The sequence below is a fragment of the Stenella coeruleoalba genome, assembly GCF_951394435.1.
Source record: "Stenella coeruleoalba genome assembly, chromosome: 11".
Lineage (NCBI taxonomy): Eukaryota > Metazoa > Chordata > Mammalia > Artiodactyla > Delphinidae > Stenella > Stenella coeruleoalba.
The window spans coordinates 64,336,654-64,355,647 of record NC_137157.1 but is presented as its reverse complement, the minus strand read 5'-3'; the positions used below and the strand labels follow the sequence as shown (position 1 = coordinate 64,355,647).

The following is an 18,994-nucleotide window of genomic DNA, read 5'->3' as shown; positions in this document are numbered from 1 at the left end:
TGAATCTCTACCTTGCCCAATTTCTATTCCAAGCAGCATTATGACCCTCAATAACATTTCAGAATCTCAGACTTTGACCAGACCCTGGACATCTGGTTCAACCACTCCCAACTGGAATTCTCCCCACCCTCTCCCTGACAGGCCAGAGAGGCAGCCTGCACTAAGGTTTCCTCGAGGTTTATCTTGTAGCTAAAAGTCTCCTAGTTTCCCATTTCTCTCCCACAGGGGATGCATGTCTAAGTACTCTTCTCTTAGTGGTGACCAGCATAACCCCATTTACCCTTACGTTACGTCACTCCCCACCCCCAAAGCTGGGAATAGGAATTATGGGCTCTTAAAAGACAGATACTAGGATTCAGCACAGGTGAAATAAGGCCTGCGCTATTAGGAAAGCTGTTGGGTTGAGCCTTACTTGTCCCTTCCCAAATTTTAGGATGAATTTGAAGCTGTGGACAGATTGCTCCTGGGTAGGGAAATATGGCCACTTTGCCAGGAGCTCAGCATGTAGTCTGAGTCAACAACAGGGCCTGATAGCATTTCACGTCCTTTTCTGACTCTCTTGAGTATGTGAGCTCCCAGGATGAAAGCATCATATTCCACCCTACCTCAACCCCCCTGGCCCATCCAGGTGGAGCAAAGGAGAAGACAAGTGCCGAGTGTCAGTTGTCTCTCTTACTCTGGGTTAAGACATATTTGAGAGCTGGAGGGATGGCACAGGAGAAGGACCAGAAGCTGAAACGTTAAAAACATTGGGGCTCTGAAGTGAACCCTCTCTCTCTACCCACTAGAGCCTTTTATGGGCCACGTAGAACCAGGTGGCGATGGACAGACTATGGAATATGGCTGCTGGCAGTGCTTTCCCAGGCAACCTGTTTCTATCCCAGAACACTAAAACTTTGGGGCTAATCTTGCTAGGGGCAGTGGGTAGAAGAGGCTAGCACAATTACAAGGGCAAAATAAGAGAGAAGTTGATACCACAGAGAAATATGTAGCACCTCATATACAGAGGAGTCAGTTTACACAGTCTCCAGGCCAGATGAGGGAAAAGCGCTTACATTCAACCCTAAACAGGGCTGCCGGGAGCAACGGTGGGTCCCAGGTGACAAATGGGATGGAACTAGCCTCTGTGCCTCGCACCATGTATCCTCAAATGGGCAGGAATGGTCTGATTTTCTCTGTACAGGGTCCAGGAGTGATTGTTCAGACTGGTTTCTGCTGAAGGCTTCATATCTGGCATCTAGAGCTTATCACCCATCAAGTGTTCCTTTTTTTAGGGGAGGCAGGTAATTATGAGCACTGGACACAGAGGAGAGGGGAAGATCAGAGAAAAGGAAAGCAATAGGCTTTAGTTTAAAGCAGGTTAAACAAGACATTGGTAACATGCCCTTGGCCATGGAATACAGGAACGTCCTAGTTTTCCCCCGTCATCAAGGTCTGCCCTTAAATGAAGAAGAAAGTTTCCAGATGCTAGTCCTGCTCTTCTTGGGCAGCTCTCTGGAAAGAATGGCCCCCACTGTGTTAAGTCTACTTGGTTCCCACCCTGGACCACAACCTGTGTCTCAGCCTGGCCCACTCATGCAGGGCATCTCAGGATCACTAACTTCACCTGGTACAAAACTGCACTGGTCAGAAAGTGGGGCCAAATTCAGACAGGCTTAACAATTCCTTGTATATTTTTCAAAGTGCTTTTGTTGCATGTTTCATTTTCTGCTGTACATGGCAATAAATATTTGTTGCTTTGGTCTGTACAAAAAGTCTGTGAGGAAGGTAAGACAGATGTTATCTAAATGGACAAACAATAAATACACAGAAGTATCTTGTTTTGAGTCCCCCAGACAATAGCAAGAGTGCCTGAAAAACTCAGGTCTTTTTGATTCATGGTCCAAAATCTATACCATATTGTCACCTTTCAAGTTGTCACTTAAATACATTAAGTACCAAGAATCAATGTTCAGGAGTCCCACAATGAGCCTGCATGCCATAGCTCTCTAAACGAGAATGTGAAAGTCCCAGGAACTCATATATAGAAAGCTATTTATTTCCTATAGAAAACACCAAAAAAACCCAAAACAAAACAAAACAAAACAAAACAAAACAGGCAAGAAAGAAAGAAGAAAAAAAAAGAAAACAAACAAACAAAAGGTGGTCTTCCCCCTAAAGGCAGGCAGTATGAAAAACGTACGTAGGACATCTAGTTGCTGGAGTGGAAAACAGTAACATTCAGTTAACAATGGAATATTTAAAAAAAATAGTTTTCTTTTCAAATTGTAACCTGTGGTAACACATAGAAAAATGTACTAAACAAGCTTGATATAAAACAGAGTAAAATTTTCAAATAAGCCCAGGGAGAAAGCACAATGTTGGAAAGGATGAGGTACATGGGAAGAGAAGAAAAGATTTCGTACAAAACTACCTATTACAATACAGAAAAAAGTATAAAATGTTCCTATTTTGGAACTTAAGTACAAAATGACACTGGCATTGGATCATTTCACTATCTAGCCTGAGGAGCGCTCAGAGGGTGGGGAGATGCCACATAGAACAAAAGGAATAGCAGTTTTTCATTCTCAGGTTGATCAGTACAAATTCCACCCGTTTTCCAGTTGAAAATCTCGCCTCCCTCTGTAACCTCTACCCCTAAGCCAAATCCATCCAGGAATCAAAATATTCTGTTAGGAAGTCCACAAACACCCTACACATAGGGGCTGGGATCTGTGCGTGCTGGAGCTAAATTTGGAAAATGGTAATAAACCTACAGGCTAAAATGGTGAACACATTCAGCCTTCAAAAAAAAAAAACAAAAACATATCCCTGTGAAATATATATATATATTAAATTCTCTGTGGTTAGAAACATATTTAAACTAGCTAGCCACAGACCAAACTAGACCTGCATTCATCCAATGCTGGAATTTTATGCTAAAGACTGAGGTCCTTCTTCTTGGTCAGAAGTAGGTAGCAGTAAAAGTGGTGCCTTGTCGCTCCACTAAACCGCTCCCTGGGTGGGTCTTCCCCATATCATGTGTTGTGAGCACATGCAAGCCTCTGCTTTTAAGGAAAGGACTGCCTGGGACTTCGGGGTCCATCCAGGGCTCACGTGTTGTGCCTCAGGAGAGGAAGAAGCTACAGATGATAAAACAGCCTTGTACAGAAGCAGACGGATTTTACAAAGGGGCATATAAATAGGAAAAGTCCTGGAGGAGGGAATTACGCAGGTGCCCCAAAGTCCAGTTTACAGTCACTTTCCCAGTGACATATCTTGAAAATCCTGTGTTTATGTATGTGTGCGTGTATATGCTGGTGGTTTTCATCCCTACCTTTTTGCCCACGTCCTTTCCTACCTCTTAGTAAGGCCTAACAACAAGAGTTTACATGAAATCAAGAGTCTTTCCAAGCTTCTCTCAGGCCCCTAATTAGAGACTGAGTGAGGCTGGAGCCCTTTGAAAATAAGATGGCAGAACTGAAGAAGTGAAAAGCAGTCTCTCTCTTCAGCTTAGGGATGTCCCTCACCCCTTTCACAGCACCAAAGTTTCTTTGCAAAAATAGTATCTGAGATACAAAAGGAAAGGCAGATGTGCTTGTGAGTGCATCTCTCCAGGGCCTGGTCCAGGATCAAGGACTTTACAAGAACAGAGGGTTGGGAGCAGCTGTTTCCAAGGTCTCTGGCCGTAGACAACAAAGAGCTGGTCTCCCACAAGTCCACGTCTGCTAATTGAGACAGTCTTCACAAGAGCTTTCGATGGAGGATTTCCCAGACCATCCGCTTCCGGAAGTAGGGCATGTGTTGCTGTAGGGACACAGAGACACCCTTATTTTCATTTCTTGTATGCAGACCTAACACTCCTTTCCGTCTTGAGGTTTTCAACTAAAATAATCTCAGCTGAATTTCTGATCTTTCAAATGGCTCCTTCTTTATCACATGTGATTTTTTTCTTTCTATTGCTTTTTTCTATTACTATCTTTATTGCTATTTTCCATTGTTGTAACTTTAGAAGTTTTGTTGGGCATTGCCAGGAGTCCCCAGGGTACACCCAAATGTCTCCAAGAATTTTGAGAACGGTGTCTATCGAGTCCTCTATGTTAAACTTTTAAGAGGATATGAGATCCGAGCTTGAAAACCAAAAACTCACTTTTTACAGGAGATGTTATAGGAACTGCAAGAGTGAGCTCCACCCAAGGGCTATGGTGGAAAAATCTTGTAAAGTCATTGATTTAAACAGAAGTAAAGAGTTAAGTGAAGGACACAGAATAACCCCTAATCTCTAGTCTCAATCCACCTTGGTCTCCGAAGGACCACATGGACAGAAATAAACAATCACAAACTATAAGAAGACTGACCAGCTGCATCAAGTGAGGGGCAGCGGAAGAGGGCAGCATAACAAATTATACTAGATCAAGGTGTGGCCTGTTCCAAAACTTAACTGCTACCCAAATAAAGGGAAACTATAGGAAACTTGCTCTGGTCCCAGTTCTCTGCTTCTCACAGGATTTGAGGTAGGTGGGAGAGATGGGCGGAGAAGAAGGCTCTGCCCATACATCACAATATGTGATATATGGTAACCCAGGATGTGGCCTATCACTACCCTTTTTCTTGTGAGGCGGCACAGGCAGTAACCACCCATGTTATGAGCCACAAGCTGAAGCAGAGCCCCTAAGTGGAGCAAGTGGAGGGAAAAACATCTATCTGGCAGCCTGGAGATGGGGTGGTCATAGAGCTCCCTCCTGAAGGCTTGGCTCACCTGTGTGAAGTTGATTGGTCTGTCTTTGGTAATGCAGTCAGCATATTTGCAGGCAAACATGCCACAGTCGCTTCCATTCATCTGCTGTGGAATTTCCTGAAAGGCCAAAAACAATAAAAAAAGTGACATCTTTCCAAGCTTCCTTCTTTCTTAGATTATAAATAAGAGCCAAAGGATATAAATTTTACAGGTTTCCCTGAATTTTGAAGAGATGACCCTGGTCCCCCACTCAGAACAACAGAGGCTCAGAGAAAAAAATTCAGCATCTCAGTCCAGCCTGTGTATTTCATATTAATCACACAGGAGACTATCTTAGATTTCCATGACACCCAAGGGTGTAAAAGCTGGCCCCTCCCACAAGGGCCAAACAATCTGCAAACATTTCCCACAGATGAAAGTTTAGCAAAATAGCTGGGCATTTATAAAACCTAGTTCTTCATAAGAAACACAATACTAGTTTCCCACAGATAGCTTACTCTACCTTCCCCAAGGAACCAAACGACCAAGCTGAGGTGAGGCTAGACACTAACACAGAAGGTCTCTGGGGACCAAGCAGTAAAATCCTTTTCTTTCTAATACCCTAGTCTCAGGATTTCCATCTCATCAAGGAGAAATGTACCTGGCTTTTCTTGCTGAAGAGTTGCCAGCCATTGGTGTCAAACTCTTTCCTTTTCTTGTCAATGCTTTCTTGCTTCAGGTATTGCCTAAAGGTATTGGGAGAGAATGAGATGAGCTTGGGGAGCAGTGATGACAGCTGCCACTGCAAGAATGGGGTTGACAATCCTTAGGAAGTTTTCTTCTGCGCGTCTAAGGAAACAGTATGTACTACTGGGCAGGGAATCTTTGGACTGCTAAGCTTCCTTTGGAGGTCCCACAATTCAGGCCTGCCCTGTCAACCCAAGAGAAGCATGACATCTGCCTTTGATACCCAGGCTCTTTCTACCTACTGTCCGTCCTGAGGAACAAGTTCTGATTCTTCTCCTTGGTTTATATGGGCCTACAGAACTCAATCTAATGGAAGAAAAATGTTTCTCCAGCAATACTGAGGTACTTATTTATTTATAGTCTTGATTCTCCTGTGTGAAAATTCAATCCAAATCAACAATTTGTTGAGTGCATACCTCATATACAGCACTCTTCTTAAGTGTGAACTGCTCACCATTCTGGAACCCAGCCCCCTCCTGGCTGCCAAAATGGTACAGTGAGGAATAGACATTTTGGAAAGAGAAACAGATGGGATATAAAGAGATTTGCATTCTGGTTCCCAGTTGAGCCACTAACTAGTAGGACCTGAGCAAATGTAAGTCACCTCTGTGGGTCTTGGTTTCTTCATCTGAAAATTTAGGAGGTTGGAGTAGATGATTTCTAAGTAGTTTCTATATCTATATGTATATATCCACTCTATATTTAGAGCACTGGGACAGTAATTATCCCCATTAGGGTGTATTTTTGGTATTATATTATTATTAAACTTTACTTACTTAGATGGAAAATACCCATTCTTATTCAAGATAAAGATTTCCTTTATTAATCACTACATTGAAGGGATCAGAGAACTGAGTTCAATAGCTGGAAAAACATAACATATACCCAACATCAAACTCTTTGTCCTCAACTCCCTACTTACAAGAGGATCCTGCAGGCTTCATTGTTTATCCCACCCATGGAGTCGTAATAGGTAATATTCTTCTTTCTAAAGTCTACAACCTGGGAATTAAAAAAAAAAAAAATCTGTGTTTATGAAGTGAAGAAAACTGGTTTCTCAGCTTTTTCCTTCCCTGGAGTTTGGAACCTCCTGCCAGATTTCCTATGATATCATGACAAGTCTGATGGATGCTTAGCGTTATACCATGCTTAATCTGCAGAGGAGAGAAGAACAGGGGGATTATTTACTCAGAACTGCGATGGGGGCTAATTGACTGGCGGCTCCAGTAATTGCCCTGAAACCTTTTTCTAGTATTCAGGTTCTCCATCTGCACTGTGGGTAACAGTGAAGACAAAACATGCTCTTCAGAGAACGAAAGTTGAGTGAGATAATGTCCATACATTTTCTGAAAGATGGTAAAAGAGTCTAGGTTTTGTTTCTTTACTTGGAGAATTTCCTTTTGGCTTATGCTTTTCAAAGGTAACTCAAAACAGACTGTGAAATACTTTTTATACTTTTATTAATATATTAAGCTCATGTATCCATGTTCTCAGAGTCATAAAAAATATTAAATTACCAAGTATGCAAGACAAGTCATGATTAGGCAGAAAATAACAGTCATAGAATCTGAGTTGGCAGCATCAGTAAGAAGTCACTTTTACTCCCCATGCCTTGCCTTTAGCCTGCTTTGACTTATAACTCCCTTTTTAAATATTTCCAGAAAAGGAAAACTCCACAGCTTTCTTCCAAGACTAAGTATCTCCCACTCTTGACAGGGAGTTCACTGATCTATCCAATTTTTAGACAACTAAATGCTACTTTTTCTGTCAGTCATCTAGTGAAAATGTAGAACTAATATTCACTACTCTCTGTGTATTCTATAATTACATAGATTTCTTTTAAATTTTATCAGCAATAAAAGAGGCACTCACAGCAAGACACCAGTGCACTCCCAGGTGAATGGGCACCAAAAGAATGTCAACAGAAAAGACATCCACTTTCTTGGTCCAACGTTTCACTGCTTGATAACCAGCCGTTTTTAACTTAGTGAAAAAAAAGGTATTAAATGCATGCACGCTTGGCAATCCCTTCTCTTTACTTCGCTCCATTAGCATATTCATGTAGAAATTGATGATCTGTGGGAAGAAAGTATATGTATTAAACTAGATACTCCAGCCTTTCAAAATAGTTGTGTTGTAAGAAGGAAACACAGTTGCTATATTGCACAGCATAGGTTAGTTTCCTAATCAATTCAATTATGACTTCAACACCCAACAGCCTCATGTCCCTGTATCAAATTCTGACTAGAAGGGAGGAAGGTGTTGAGGTGGTTAGAAACAGTGAAAACAGAAAAAGCTGATGTGTGTGTGTGAGTGTATACACACACACACACACACACACACACACACGTGTATATATATGGGTCCGGATACATATGGGAAGATGTTGGTCGGACTTGTAGAAGACTGAAGATCAGGTTAAAAAAACTGGAAAATGAGGAGGAAGGGGTGGTACAAAGTGAGACTCAGAGAAAACGAAAGGAAGGAGTACAAGCAGTTAAATGAGGTACACACTAGCAGTTCCTTTAATCTATCGGGACTGTGCGAGTAATTTAAATAAATCCTGAGCTCAGAGTCTAGTGTTAATAAAGCTAAGATCAGTAGTTCAATCCTTCTATGTAGGTCTCCTGATTCTGCACAAAGATAGAAAATTCTGCTCCATGACTAAGGATTGCATTTTCAGCCTAACAAGCCACCTAGCAGAAGCAAACTGTTTTGGTCTCAAGTAGAATTGAGTGACAGAATAAACCATCAACTATACTGGAAAAACATCTCTAAACTGGTAGTAGCTCAGCAATGTCACCTTTATAGAGGCAGACATGGATACAGTATAACCTACATTACATGAGACCTGAAAGTAGAATGACAAACATGAAGAGTAAAGTTCTCCCCCAGAACCTACATGGTTAGCTGCCTCATTTTTGTTGATTTCATTTATGCCTTCAATATCAAGTACAAGTGAAAGAAATTAAAATGCTTGATAAAGGAGATATGTTAATGAAACTATGTGTTCTCTAACAATGACTATGTCGTCCATGGTTCCTTTAAGTCCAGGACTCCTTGGTACCAAAGCTTGAAAGTTACTGTGCCGGAAGTTACTGCACACTTACTTTATGTGGCCAGCTGAGGTCAGGCCAGTGTCTGTCAACTGCAAGGAATGAATGGGCTAACTGATCCAAAGCTTGGAAATATGACTAAGAAAACAGGCACATTTTTCAGAATGCTTTTTGGGGAAAGGGAAAACACCACCGTCCTTTGACAAATATTTACACACTAGAATGCCAGAGCAGTGAGCTACTGCCCAATAGTAGGCAACTACATGCTGGGGAGGCAGCAGGGAACACTGCCAGGAACACACCGGAGCATGGTCTAGACCAGAGAAAGGGCCTATAGATGAGGATGCCTAAGCAGTTGCAGGGAAACCACATTCACCATGAAGCAGAGCTCTGAGGGTGGTGGGAGGGAGAGCCAGGACTGAAGAAAGACACTGTTCTTCCTGCATCTCTGAAGACAGAACAACAGGCCCAGAGGACTCAGGTTGTGGTTAATTCTCTGCTGAGTGATGCCCAACAGGTAACTGGAGCTCAGTTATTTACAATAATGACAATGAATTACACAATTAGGATCACAGATTTCTCCAATCCACGTTTTTAATCTAACCCTGCCCCCGAAGATAATGGTGCTAAAGGATGCTTCTCGGCTTGTGAAGGCAGCCAGGAATGCAGGAGGATCTGCTCAGCAAGCACAGATTTCACAGCTATAATCTACGTCCTCTGGTGAGAGAAAATCAGCAGGAAGGGACTGATTCCTCTGGCATTCTATCCCACAATATTAGCCATGCTATGAGGCTAAATAAACCCTTCAATCCAGGGGGTGAAGTGAACAGGCAGACAACCTGTCAGTCACTGTAAGCCAAACCCTCCAAGGGGGCAGACAAGTTATGTATTACAACAGGCAACAAGGACTTAGGACGGAAGCAGAAGAAATCAGAGAGAGATAAGGATAGCCAAGCACATGAAAGCCACGGAGATATATCTCCCCCAGGTGCCCATCAGAGGGGTATACCACCTTTGGGATCGTTACCCTGAAGTGAAAAGGATGACATAAATGAGTGTCACGCTACACATGACTATCCTATTTTTCAGGAGGAAAGAGTGCCAGAAACCAATTAAGTTTAGCTGGACCTACACAGACTGAGCTCTTTGGCTTCTTATTTCATTTTGTTATTTTGAGAGAGTGGACTTATAAAGCTAAAGACCAAGCCAGCTGAACAGGAACAGAGACCTAGTGATCAGGACACCACACTAAGAATCCCTCTTCCACTGCTTCAGTTCTGCCTCCAACCAAGGTTTCTCCACTGAGAGGGAAATGGCTTCCTCCAAAGTCAGCTCATTAATTAGCTCTATGGAGTGGTCTGGGTTCTTTTTCATTTCTACTGTATCTCAGTAGGAGGGAGTTTAGTGGCTTCAATGTTCCCTCCCATTAACTGAGGACATGTAATCTGACATCTGAGGCAGAATTTAGATCCGAGTTTTTCTCCTCAGTTTTTCAGCTCTTACTCTATACAAATGAGGAAAATTGCCATAGTTCAGCCAAGACACAATCATACCAAAAAAACAAGCTAGGAGTTAGGAGAACAAAAAGAATCCTACACGTCATCTCACAGAGGGCTGAAGATAAAGGAAAAAGAAATGAGAGAAGGGATCACAGTGCTTCAGATGAAAGAGGAGCAGTGATGGTCAGAGCGTTTGCTTGTATTTTGTGAAGACAAGGGTCCCTCCCCTTCCATGGTGAGAGCCTTTCTGCACTCAGGACTCTCTTAGCTTCAGAAGATCTTCAATTCCCTTTGGAATAGGGGGCTAGGAGTAATAAGTCAGCCCTGTGCCTACTGTTTGTCTTGCACTTGTCCCTCTTTTGGGGGCCCACACTTGCCTCTGCTTGCTGCAGCTCCTGGTGCCTGAAGAGTTGCCCTTCCTGCTGCCTTCGCAGCTTTGGCCATGAGTGCCTACTTGTCTATGCAGCCCTGTCTGGGGGTGGAATGGTTGTTTATAGTGTCTTATTCCTTTGTGATTTTATTTGAAGAGCTGCCAGGTTGAAGCTGAAAAAAGCTTCTCTTTAAAAGAAAAGCCTACCATGTTTTCAAACTAGGGACTCAATCCTTTTCCTGTATGCTACCACAATGACATAAATGACTGTTATTTGTATCCTCCTTCTCATGCAGTAAACCAGCCAAACTATTGTTTTTTCATGCATATAGAAGTAAAACATTTCACAATACAATCCTGACTTTAACCCTTTCCAATTTCACTCTTTGAACCCTTATAATTGACTTAGGAAATAAGTGTTCTAAAAGTCCTGAGCATGACAGTGTTCCTAAGCAGAGACCCAGATAACTTTCAGGGGGGAAAAAAGCTGTTTTCCTATTTTACCCCTCCAGATTTTCCCCTCTACATACTCATTCTGAATTTTTTTTTTTTAAAGATTTAATTGTATTTATTTTTGGCTGTGTTGGGTTTTCGTTGCTGTGCACAGGCTTTCTCTAGTTGTGGCGAGTGGGGGCTACTCTTCCTTGTGGTGCGTGGGCTACTTGCGGTGGCTTCTCTTGTTGTGGAGCACAGGCTCTAGGCGCGCGGGCTTCAGTTGTTGCAGCACGCGGGCTCAGTAGTTGTGGCACGCAGGCCCTAGAGCTCAGGCTCAGTAGTTGTGGCACACGGGCTTAGTTGCTCTGGGGCATGTGGGATCTTCCTGGACCAGGGCTCGAACCCGTGTCCCCTGCATTGGCAGGCAGATTCTTAGCCACTGCGCCACTGGGGAAGTCTCCCTCATTCTGATTTTTAAATTAGGCTTATCCTTGTCAACCAGAAAACCCGAAAGACTAACCAAGCAACAACCCCTGAATATAATGAGTCAGAAGGTCACTCACTCCTAAAAAGATCTAATCTAATAATATTATAGAAACCAAGAAGGCAGACTTCAGGTAAGCTCTATGTTACTGCATCCCTCACTGTGTCCAGGATTTTTCTCACATGCAAATTCAAGTAATAAATTATTAGAATTACTGCCAAGGTTTTAGAGAAAGAGAGGCAGGCAACATCTATTTTTATGGAGTCATGACAACTGTAATTATTCTCCCTGTGACCTCACATAAATCCCTGGTTTATCAATAGGACTAGTTCTACTAAGAAACACTTTAAAGAGGTAAACTATAATGACGTGGAATCTTCCCATGAGTCATGTTAGAAACACTATAACTTCCATTCTGGTCATTTTATTCCACATGTTAGAGTGCATACCATATCGTAGACCCCATCATATTCACTTAACTAATTTATCTCATTTTGTCTGATTTTTTTCCCTTCTTATGCAGTTTTTATTTCCTAAGGAAAACCTACTCCCTGTGCTAGGTTTGTCTAGTTGGGCTTAATGTTTGGCAAGATGTTTCCTCTCTTACCAAGCATCACTTAGATTTAACTTCTCCTTGGAAACAGTTAATTATTGAGAGAGAGGTATTGAAATCTTCAACAGTAATTATAAATTTGTCTATTTCCCCTTCCAATTTTCTCAGTTTTTACTTCATCTATTTTGAAGTTCTGTTAGGTGTGTACGTATCTAGGTTGTTAATCCTCTTGATGAACTTACCCGTTTACCATTATGAAAAGTCTATCACTGGTAATATGACTTGCTCTGAAATCTACTTGGTGTGATATTAATATAGTTACTTCATCTTTCCTTTGTTTAGTGTTGGCACGGTATATTTTTTCCATCCTTTTACTTTTAACCTATATGTGTCTTCATATTTAAAACAGGTTTCCTGTAGACAGATTTTTTAACCTAATCTGACAATCTCTGCCTTTTAACAGGATGTTTATACTGTCCAATACGGTAGCTACTAGCCAAATGTGACTCTTGAGCACTTGAAATATGACTAATGCAAGTTGTGTTGTAAGTGTAAAATACACACATTTTAAATAGAAGGTAAAATACTCATTAACAATATTTTCAGATTTCTTACATGCCAAAATAACATATTTTGGATATATTGGGTTAAATAAAATGTATTATAAAATTAGTTTTACCTGTTTCTTTTTACTTTTTTTTTAATGTGACTACTAGAAAACTTAAAATTACATAGATGGCTCACATTATATTTCTACTGGGTGTGCTGGGTTAGGTCATTTACATTTAATGTGATTACTGAGATGGCTGGTTTTAAATCCACCATCATGTTCTTCTTTTACTATTTGTCCCATCTGTTCTTTGTATCCTTCCTCTTTCCCTGCCTTCCTTTGGATTGTATCTTTTAATTCCATTTTATCTCCATTACTGGCTTATAACGATATCTCTTTTTGTTTTTGTTTTTAACTGGTTGCTCTAGGATTTATATGTCTTTAACTTATTGTAGTCTACCTTCGTATAACATTATACCACTTCATGTATTGTATAGGAACCTTAAACAAGTATGTACTTCCATTTTTTCCCCTCCTTTGTGTTATGATTGTCATATACTTTACTTCAACATGTTATAAACCCCACAGTATGTTGTTCTACTTTTGACTTGTCAATTGTCTTTCAGAGATATTAAAAACTGAGAGCATTTCCACTGCTCTTCACTCCTTGTGTAGATTGAAACTTTTACCTCATATTTTTCTTCTGCCTGACAAATATCTTTTAACATTTCTTATGGTAGAAGTCTGCTGGTGATGAATTCTTTCAGCATTTGTCTGCCTAAAAAAGAATAGCCTTATTTTTTGAAAGATATATTTGCTGGTATAGAATTTAGGTTGCCAAGCTTTTTTTTTTTCCTCCTTCAGAACTTTAAAGATGTAGCTATATTGTCCTCTGGCCTACACGGTTTCTGACAGATCTTTGTTCCTCTGTACATGATATGTCTCTTTTCCTCTGGTTGCTTTCATTAGTTTTCTCTTTATCAGTGGTCTTTAGCAATTTGATTATTATACATTTCACTATGGTGTTTCTTCTACTTGAGGTATGCTGAATTTCTTGGATCTGTCAGTATATTTCCAGATTTGGAAAATCTTCCACCGTTATTCCTTTAAACATTTTTTTCTGATACCACTTATACCCCACCTTCCCTTCTGGGACTTCAATTACATGCTTAGGCTTGACACTGCCCCAGAGCTCACTAAGCTCTAGTCATCTTTTCTCAGCCTTTTTTCTATTTCATTTGAAATGGTTCCTATTGCTCTATTTTCAAGTTCACTAACTGTTCCTTCCACAGTGTCTAATATGTTAATCTCATCTCATGTATTTTTCATTTCAGATACTGTATTTTTCATCTCTAAAAGTTCAATTTGGGTCTTTTATATTTTCCATTTTTCTCCTCATAATGTCCATTTTCCTCTACTTTCCTGAACATGTGAATATGTTCATGGTATCTGTTTTAATATCTTTCTTGGCTAATCCTATCATTTTTGTCTTTTCTGGGTATTTCTATAGTGACTGTTTTTTCCCTTTGTTATATTTTTCTTCTATTTGCATGCCTGAGAAATTTTAATTGGATGCTAGACATTGTGAATTTCATGTTGTTGGGTTTTGTTGTTACCAGAATTTGCTGTGTTCCTTTAAATATTGTTGGGCTTTGTTCTGTGATATAGTTAAGTTAGTTGGATCAGTTTCAAGCTTTCAAGACTTGTATTTAAGCTTGTTACCTTGGGTTCAGGCGGCCTTTATTCTAGGGTCACTTTGGCCCCACTCTTGAAGCAATACCCTTTTGAGGACTCTATTCAATGCCCCACAACTTTTCTACTCTAGATGGTTGGGACATGAACTATTCTTGGCACCTGTGTTAGCTCTCAGGCTTGTTCTCATTCCTTCTTCCTGGTGGTTCTTTCTCCAGGCTCTGGTAGTTTCTCCCCATATATGTACAGATCAGTACTCAGCCAAAGATTTGAGAGGGGCCCACTGCACATCTCTGGAGCTTTTTTCTCTTTGTTCAGCAACTTCCCCTCCAGTATTTATCTCACAAACCTTAGCCACTTTGGCCTCCCTGAACTCTGTCTCCTCCACTCACAAGACTGCCAGGCACTGCCAGGCTTTACCAGCTCTCTCCCCTCAACACACCACCCCAGTAAGCTGTGGAAATCATAGGCTCATCCTTTCCATTTCCCTTCTCTCAGGAATCACTGTTATCCAATGTCTGAAAATTCTTGCTTGATGTTTTATCTAGTTTTCTAGTTAAGTTGAAAGAGTAAATCTGATCCATTTTATTCTATCAAGACCAGAAGAAGTCCGATTCATTTACTTGTATGCCTAAATAATTTCCATGTATTTCTAAATTTATCTGATGCTTTATAAAACAACTTTTAGGCCCTCTAAGAAGCAGAATTAGCAGGCCATAAAGAGAAACACAAAGCCTAAAGTAGTCCTCTCCTCAGGATCATTAACCTAAAATCTTAGACTTGGATTCCAGAAGTTATTCAACTCAATCTCCAGGAAATAATAATTTCTAGTACTGACATACACTTAAAAATATTTCCTTTTGTTTAACTGTGACTTTCAATCTACTTTTGCAATTAATTCCTCCTCTCTTTAACCCTGTCTTCCTTCCCTTAATTAGGAATTTCTTTTAATAACTAATCACAGACCTGGTAAAGAAATCCCCGTCTATATGTCATTAGCTTTCCAGCCTCATTTTCTATTCTTTACAAGGCAGCCACTTCCCACATTCCAATGTTGAGAAGTTTCATTTTCTTATAGGAAGGTAAAATGTTAATCCTGTCAATCATTAGTCCTTTGAAGCTGTATAGAATTTAAGTATTCAGCTATACAAAAATCCATTCTTGGGCTTCCCTGGTGGCGCAGTGGTTGAGAGTCCACCTGCCAATGCAGGGGACGCGGATTCGTGCCCGGTCCAGGAGGATCCCACGTGCTGCGGAGCAGCTGGGCCCGTGAGCCATGGCCGCTGAGCCTGCGCGTCCGGAGCCTGTGCTCCGCAGCGGGAGAGGACGCAACAGTGAGAGGCCCACGTACGGCAAAAAAAAAAAAAAAAAAAAAAAATCCATTCTTAAAAACATGTTGGGGGCGGCGGAGTCGAGATGGCATACTAGGGGGACGTGGAATTCATGCCTCCTCACAACTAGGGCACCTACCAGGCACCAGTGGGGGACCACGGACACCTAAGGGGGCGGGAGGAACCCCCAGCAACTGGGTAGGACGTGGGTCATTGGGGGAAGGAAGGGGGAGGAGAGGTGGAGGCGGGATGGGACTGGTGCCCCGAGGGGTGGCTGAGGGAGGAGAAGGGGTAAATCGGGGAACCACTGGGGGGGTAGAGGATCAAAATGGAGTGTGGCCAGGTTTCCGCTGCCCACTTGAACCCCCAGGAACCTGCTGAGATCCCGGGCCTGGTCCTCTGCCCACTGAGGCCCCCTCCAGCCACATGGGTCCTGAGGGAGTGGGAGGGAGGGAAGGGAGAGCAAAAGTTAAGGCCGGACCTCCAGGACCAGCACCCCTGAGGGGTGACTGGGGGAGGGGAAGAGTTCCTACAGCCAGCGGGACCCACCCACGGTTAGTGGTCCAGGAGCAACAGGAGACCCTGGGCGAGATAGTGGGGGAGGGGCACGAAGGAACGGAGCCATTGCTCACCCTGTCCACTTAGGCACCAGGAAGCCTGTTGGGCTCCTGGGCCTAATCCTCTGCCGTCGGAGCCTCCCTCCTGCAGTGCAGAGCCCAAGCCCCGCCCCTACACCCCCACCCAGGGCCTCGACTCTACACTCGGAGACCCCCTCCAACGAGCTGGGCCTAAACCCCACCCACACACCCTCACTCAGCGCCCTACCTCCAAACTACGGAACTCCACACTCCTGAGGCCCTACTTTGGACATGCTGCCTCTCCTCTTCCCCACAGGTCCTAAGCAGAGGCCACACCCCACACTTAAATGTCACCCACCTAGGCCCCACTCCATGCTCAAATGTCACCCCCCACCCGCCTAGGTCCTGCCCCACTCTAAACACCGTCCCTGCCTAAGTGCCACCCCAGCCTAAACTCCGCCCCATGGCCAAGGCTTTTTTTTTTTTTTCCTTTTTTTCTTTTAGATTGGGGTTCTGTTTTACCTTGTTGATTCATTGTTGTTGATTCTTTTATATTTTTATTTTTACTAATAAATCTTTTATTTTTCTAATTTTATTTTATTCTTTATACTTTGTTAGTGATCTCTCCTTTTGGCTTGTCCTCCACCCCTGCCTTTTCTTCCTTTTTTCTGTTGTGGTTTTATTTTGCCTTGTTGCAGTTGTTTCAATTATACTTTAACTTTTCCTAATATATTTTTTATCTTTCTACTTTTATTTTGTCTTTTATTCTTTGATATTGTACTGCTCCTTTTTTTCTTTCTTCTTTTTTTTTACCATGCCACAAACCTTGCGGGATCTTGGTTCCCAGGGTGGAGGTTGGGCCCAAGCTCCCGTAGTGGGAGCTCTGAGTCCAAACCACTGGACTAACAGGAACCTCAGACCCCAGGTAATATTAATCAGAGTGAGACCTCCTGGAGGTCCTCATCTCAACACAAAGACCCAGCTCTATCCAACTGCCTGCAAACTCCAGTGCTGGACGTCTCAGGCCAAACAACCAGTAAGACAGGAATACAGCACCAACCATCAAAAAAAAAACAAAAAATGAAACAACAAAACAATATGTTAAAAATGAAGGAGCAAGGTAAAACCTACAAGACCAAATAATGAAGACGAAATAGGCAAACTACCCGAAAAAGAATTCAGAGGAATGATAGTAAAGATAATCCAAAATCTTGGAAACAGAATAGAGAAAATGCAAGAAACATTTAACAAGGATCTAGAAAAACTAAAGAGAAAACAAACAGTGATGAACAACACAATTACTGAAATTAAAAATACTCTAGAAGGAATCAATAACAGAAGAACGGATAAGTGAGCTGGAAGTCAAAATGGTGGAAATAACTGCCAGGGAGCAGAATAAAGAAAAAAGAATGAAAAGAATTGAGGACAGTCTCAGAGACCTCTGGAACAACACTAAACACACCAACATTCGAATTATATGGGTCTCAGAAGAAGAAGAGAAAAAGAAAGGGTCTGAGAAAATATTTGAAGAGAGTACAGTCAAAAACTTCCCTAACATGGGAAAGGAAATAGTGAATCAAGTCCAGGAAACACAGAGAGAACCATATAGGATAAACTGAAAGAGAAACACTCTGAGACACATATTAATCAAACTATCAAAAATTAAATACAAAGAAAAAATATTAAAAGCAGCAAGGAAAAAGCAACAAATAACATACAAGGGAATCCCCATAAGGTTAACAGCTGATTTTTCAGCAGAAATTCTGCAAGCCAGAACGGAGTGGCAGGACATATTTAAAGTGATGAAAGGGAAAAACCTACAACCAAGATTACACTACTCAGCAAGGATCTCATTCAGATTCGAGGGAGAAATTAAAACCTTTACAGATAAACAAAAGTTACGAGAATGTTACGAGAATTCAGCACCACCACACCAGCTTTACAACAAATGTGAAAGGAACTTCTCGAGGCAGGAAACACAAGAGAAGGAAAAGACTTATAAAAACAAATGCAAAAAAAAAAAAACAAAAAAAAACAAATGCAAAACAACTAAGAAAACGGTAATAGGAACATACATATCCATAATTACCTTAAATGTAAATGGATTAAATGCTCCAACCAAAAGACATAGACTGGCTGAATGGATACAAAAACAAGACCTGCACATATGCTGTCTACAAGAGACCCACTTCAGACCTAGGGACACATACAGACTGAAAGTGAGGGGGTGGAAAAAGATATTCCATGCAAATGGAAATCAAAAGAAAGCTGGGGCTTCCCTGGTGGCACAGTGGTTGGGAGTCCGCCTGCCAATGAAGGGGACACAGGTTCGTGCCCCGGTCCAGGAAGATCCCACATGCCGCGGAGCGGCTGGGCCCGTGAGCCATGGCCACTGAGCCTGCGCGTCCGGAGCCTGTGCTCCGCAACGGGAGAGGCCACAACAGTGAGAGGCCTGCATACTGAACCAAAAAAACAAAAGAAAGCTGGAGTAGCAATTCTCACGTCAGACAAAATAGACTTTAAAATAAAGGCTATTACAAGAGACAAAGAAGGACACTACATAATGATCAAGGGATCAATCCAAGAAGATATAAAAATTGTAAATATTTCTGCACCAAATATAGGAGCACCTCAATACATAAGGCAAATGCTAACAGCCATAAAATGGGAAATCAACAGTAACACAATAATAGCAGGGGACTTTAACACCCCACTTTCACCAATGGACAGATCATCCAAAATGAAAATAAATAAGAAAACACATCTTTAAATGACACATTAAACAAGATGGACTTAATTGATATTTACAGGACATTCCATCCAAGAACAACAGAATACACTTTCTTCTCAAGTGCTCATGGAACATTCTCCAGGATAGACCATATCTTGGGACAACAAATGTGTTGGGACAACAAAAGCCTTGGTAAATTTAAGAAAATTGAATCGTATCAAGTATCTTTTCTGATCACAATGCTATGAGACTAGATATTAATTACATGAAAA

General features: G+C 41.7%; 1 protein-coding gene across 4 annotated transcripts in view; it reads right to left on the bottom strand.

Annotated features, from left to right (window-relative positions):
- Positions 1–249: 249 nt before the first annotated feature.
- Positions 250–18,994, bottom strand: part of SENP1 (SUMO specific peptidase 1) — a 62,924-nt gene continuing 44,179 nt past the window's right edge. For all 4 annotated transcript variants that reach the window (XM_079936777.1, XM_079936778.1, XM_079936780.1 and 1 more), the window contains 5 exons: positions 7,316–7,519; positions 6,366–6,445; positions 5,358–5,442; positions 4,739–4,834; positions 250–3,786 (listed from right to left, as the gene is read on the bottom strand). In XM_079936777.1, the coding sequence (XP_079792903.1) occupies positions 3,724–3,786; positions 4,739–4,834; positions 5,358–5,442; positions 6,366–6,445; positions 7,316–7,519 (528 nt within the window). In that variant the 3' untranslated portion in view covers positions 250–3,723. The remainder of the gene's footprint in view (positions 3,787–4,738; positions 4,835–5,357; positions 5,443–6,365; positions 6,446–7,315; positions 7,520–18,994) is intronic.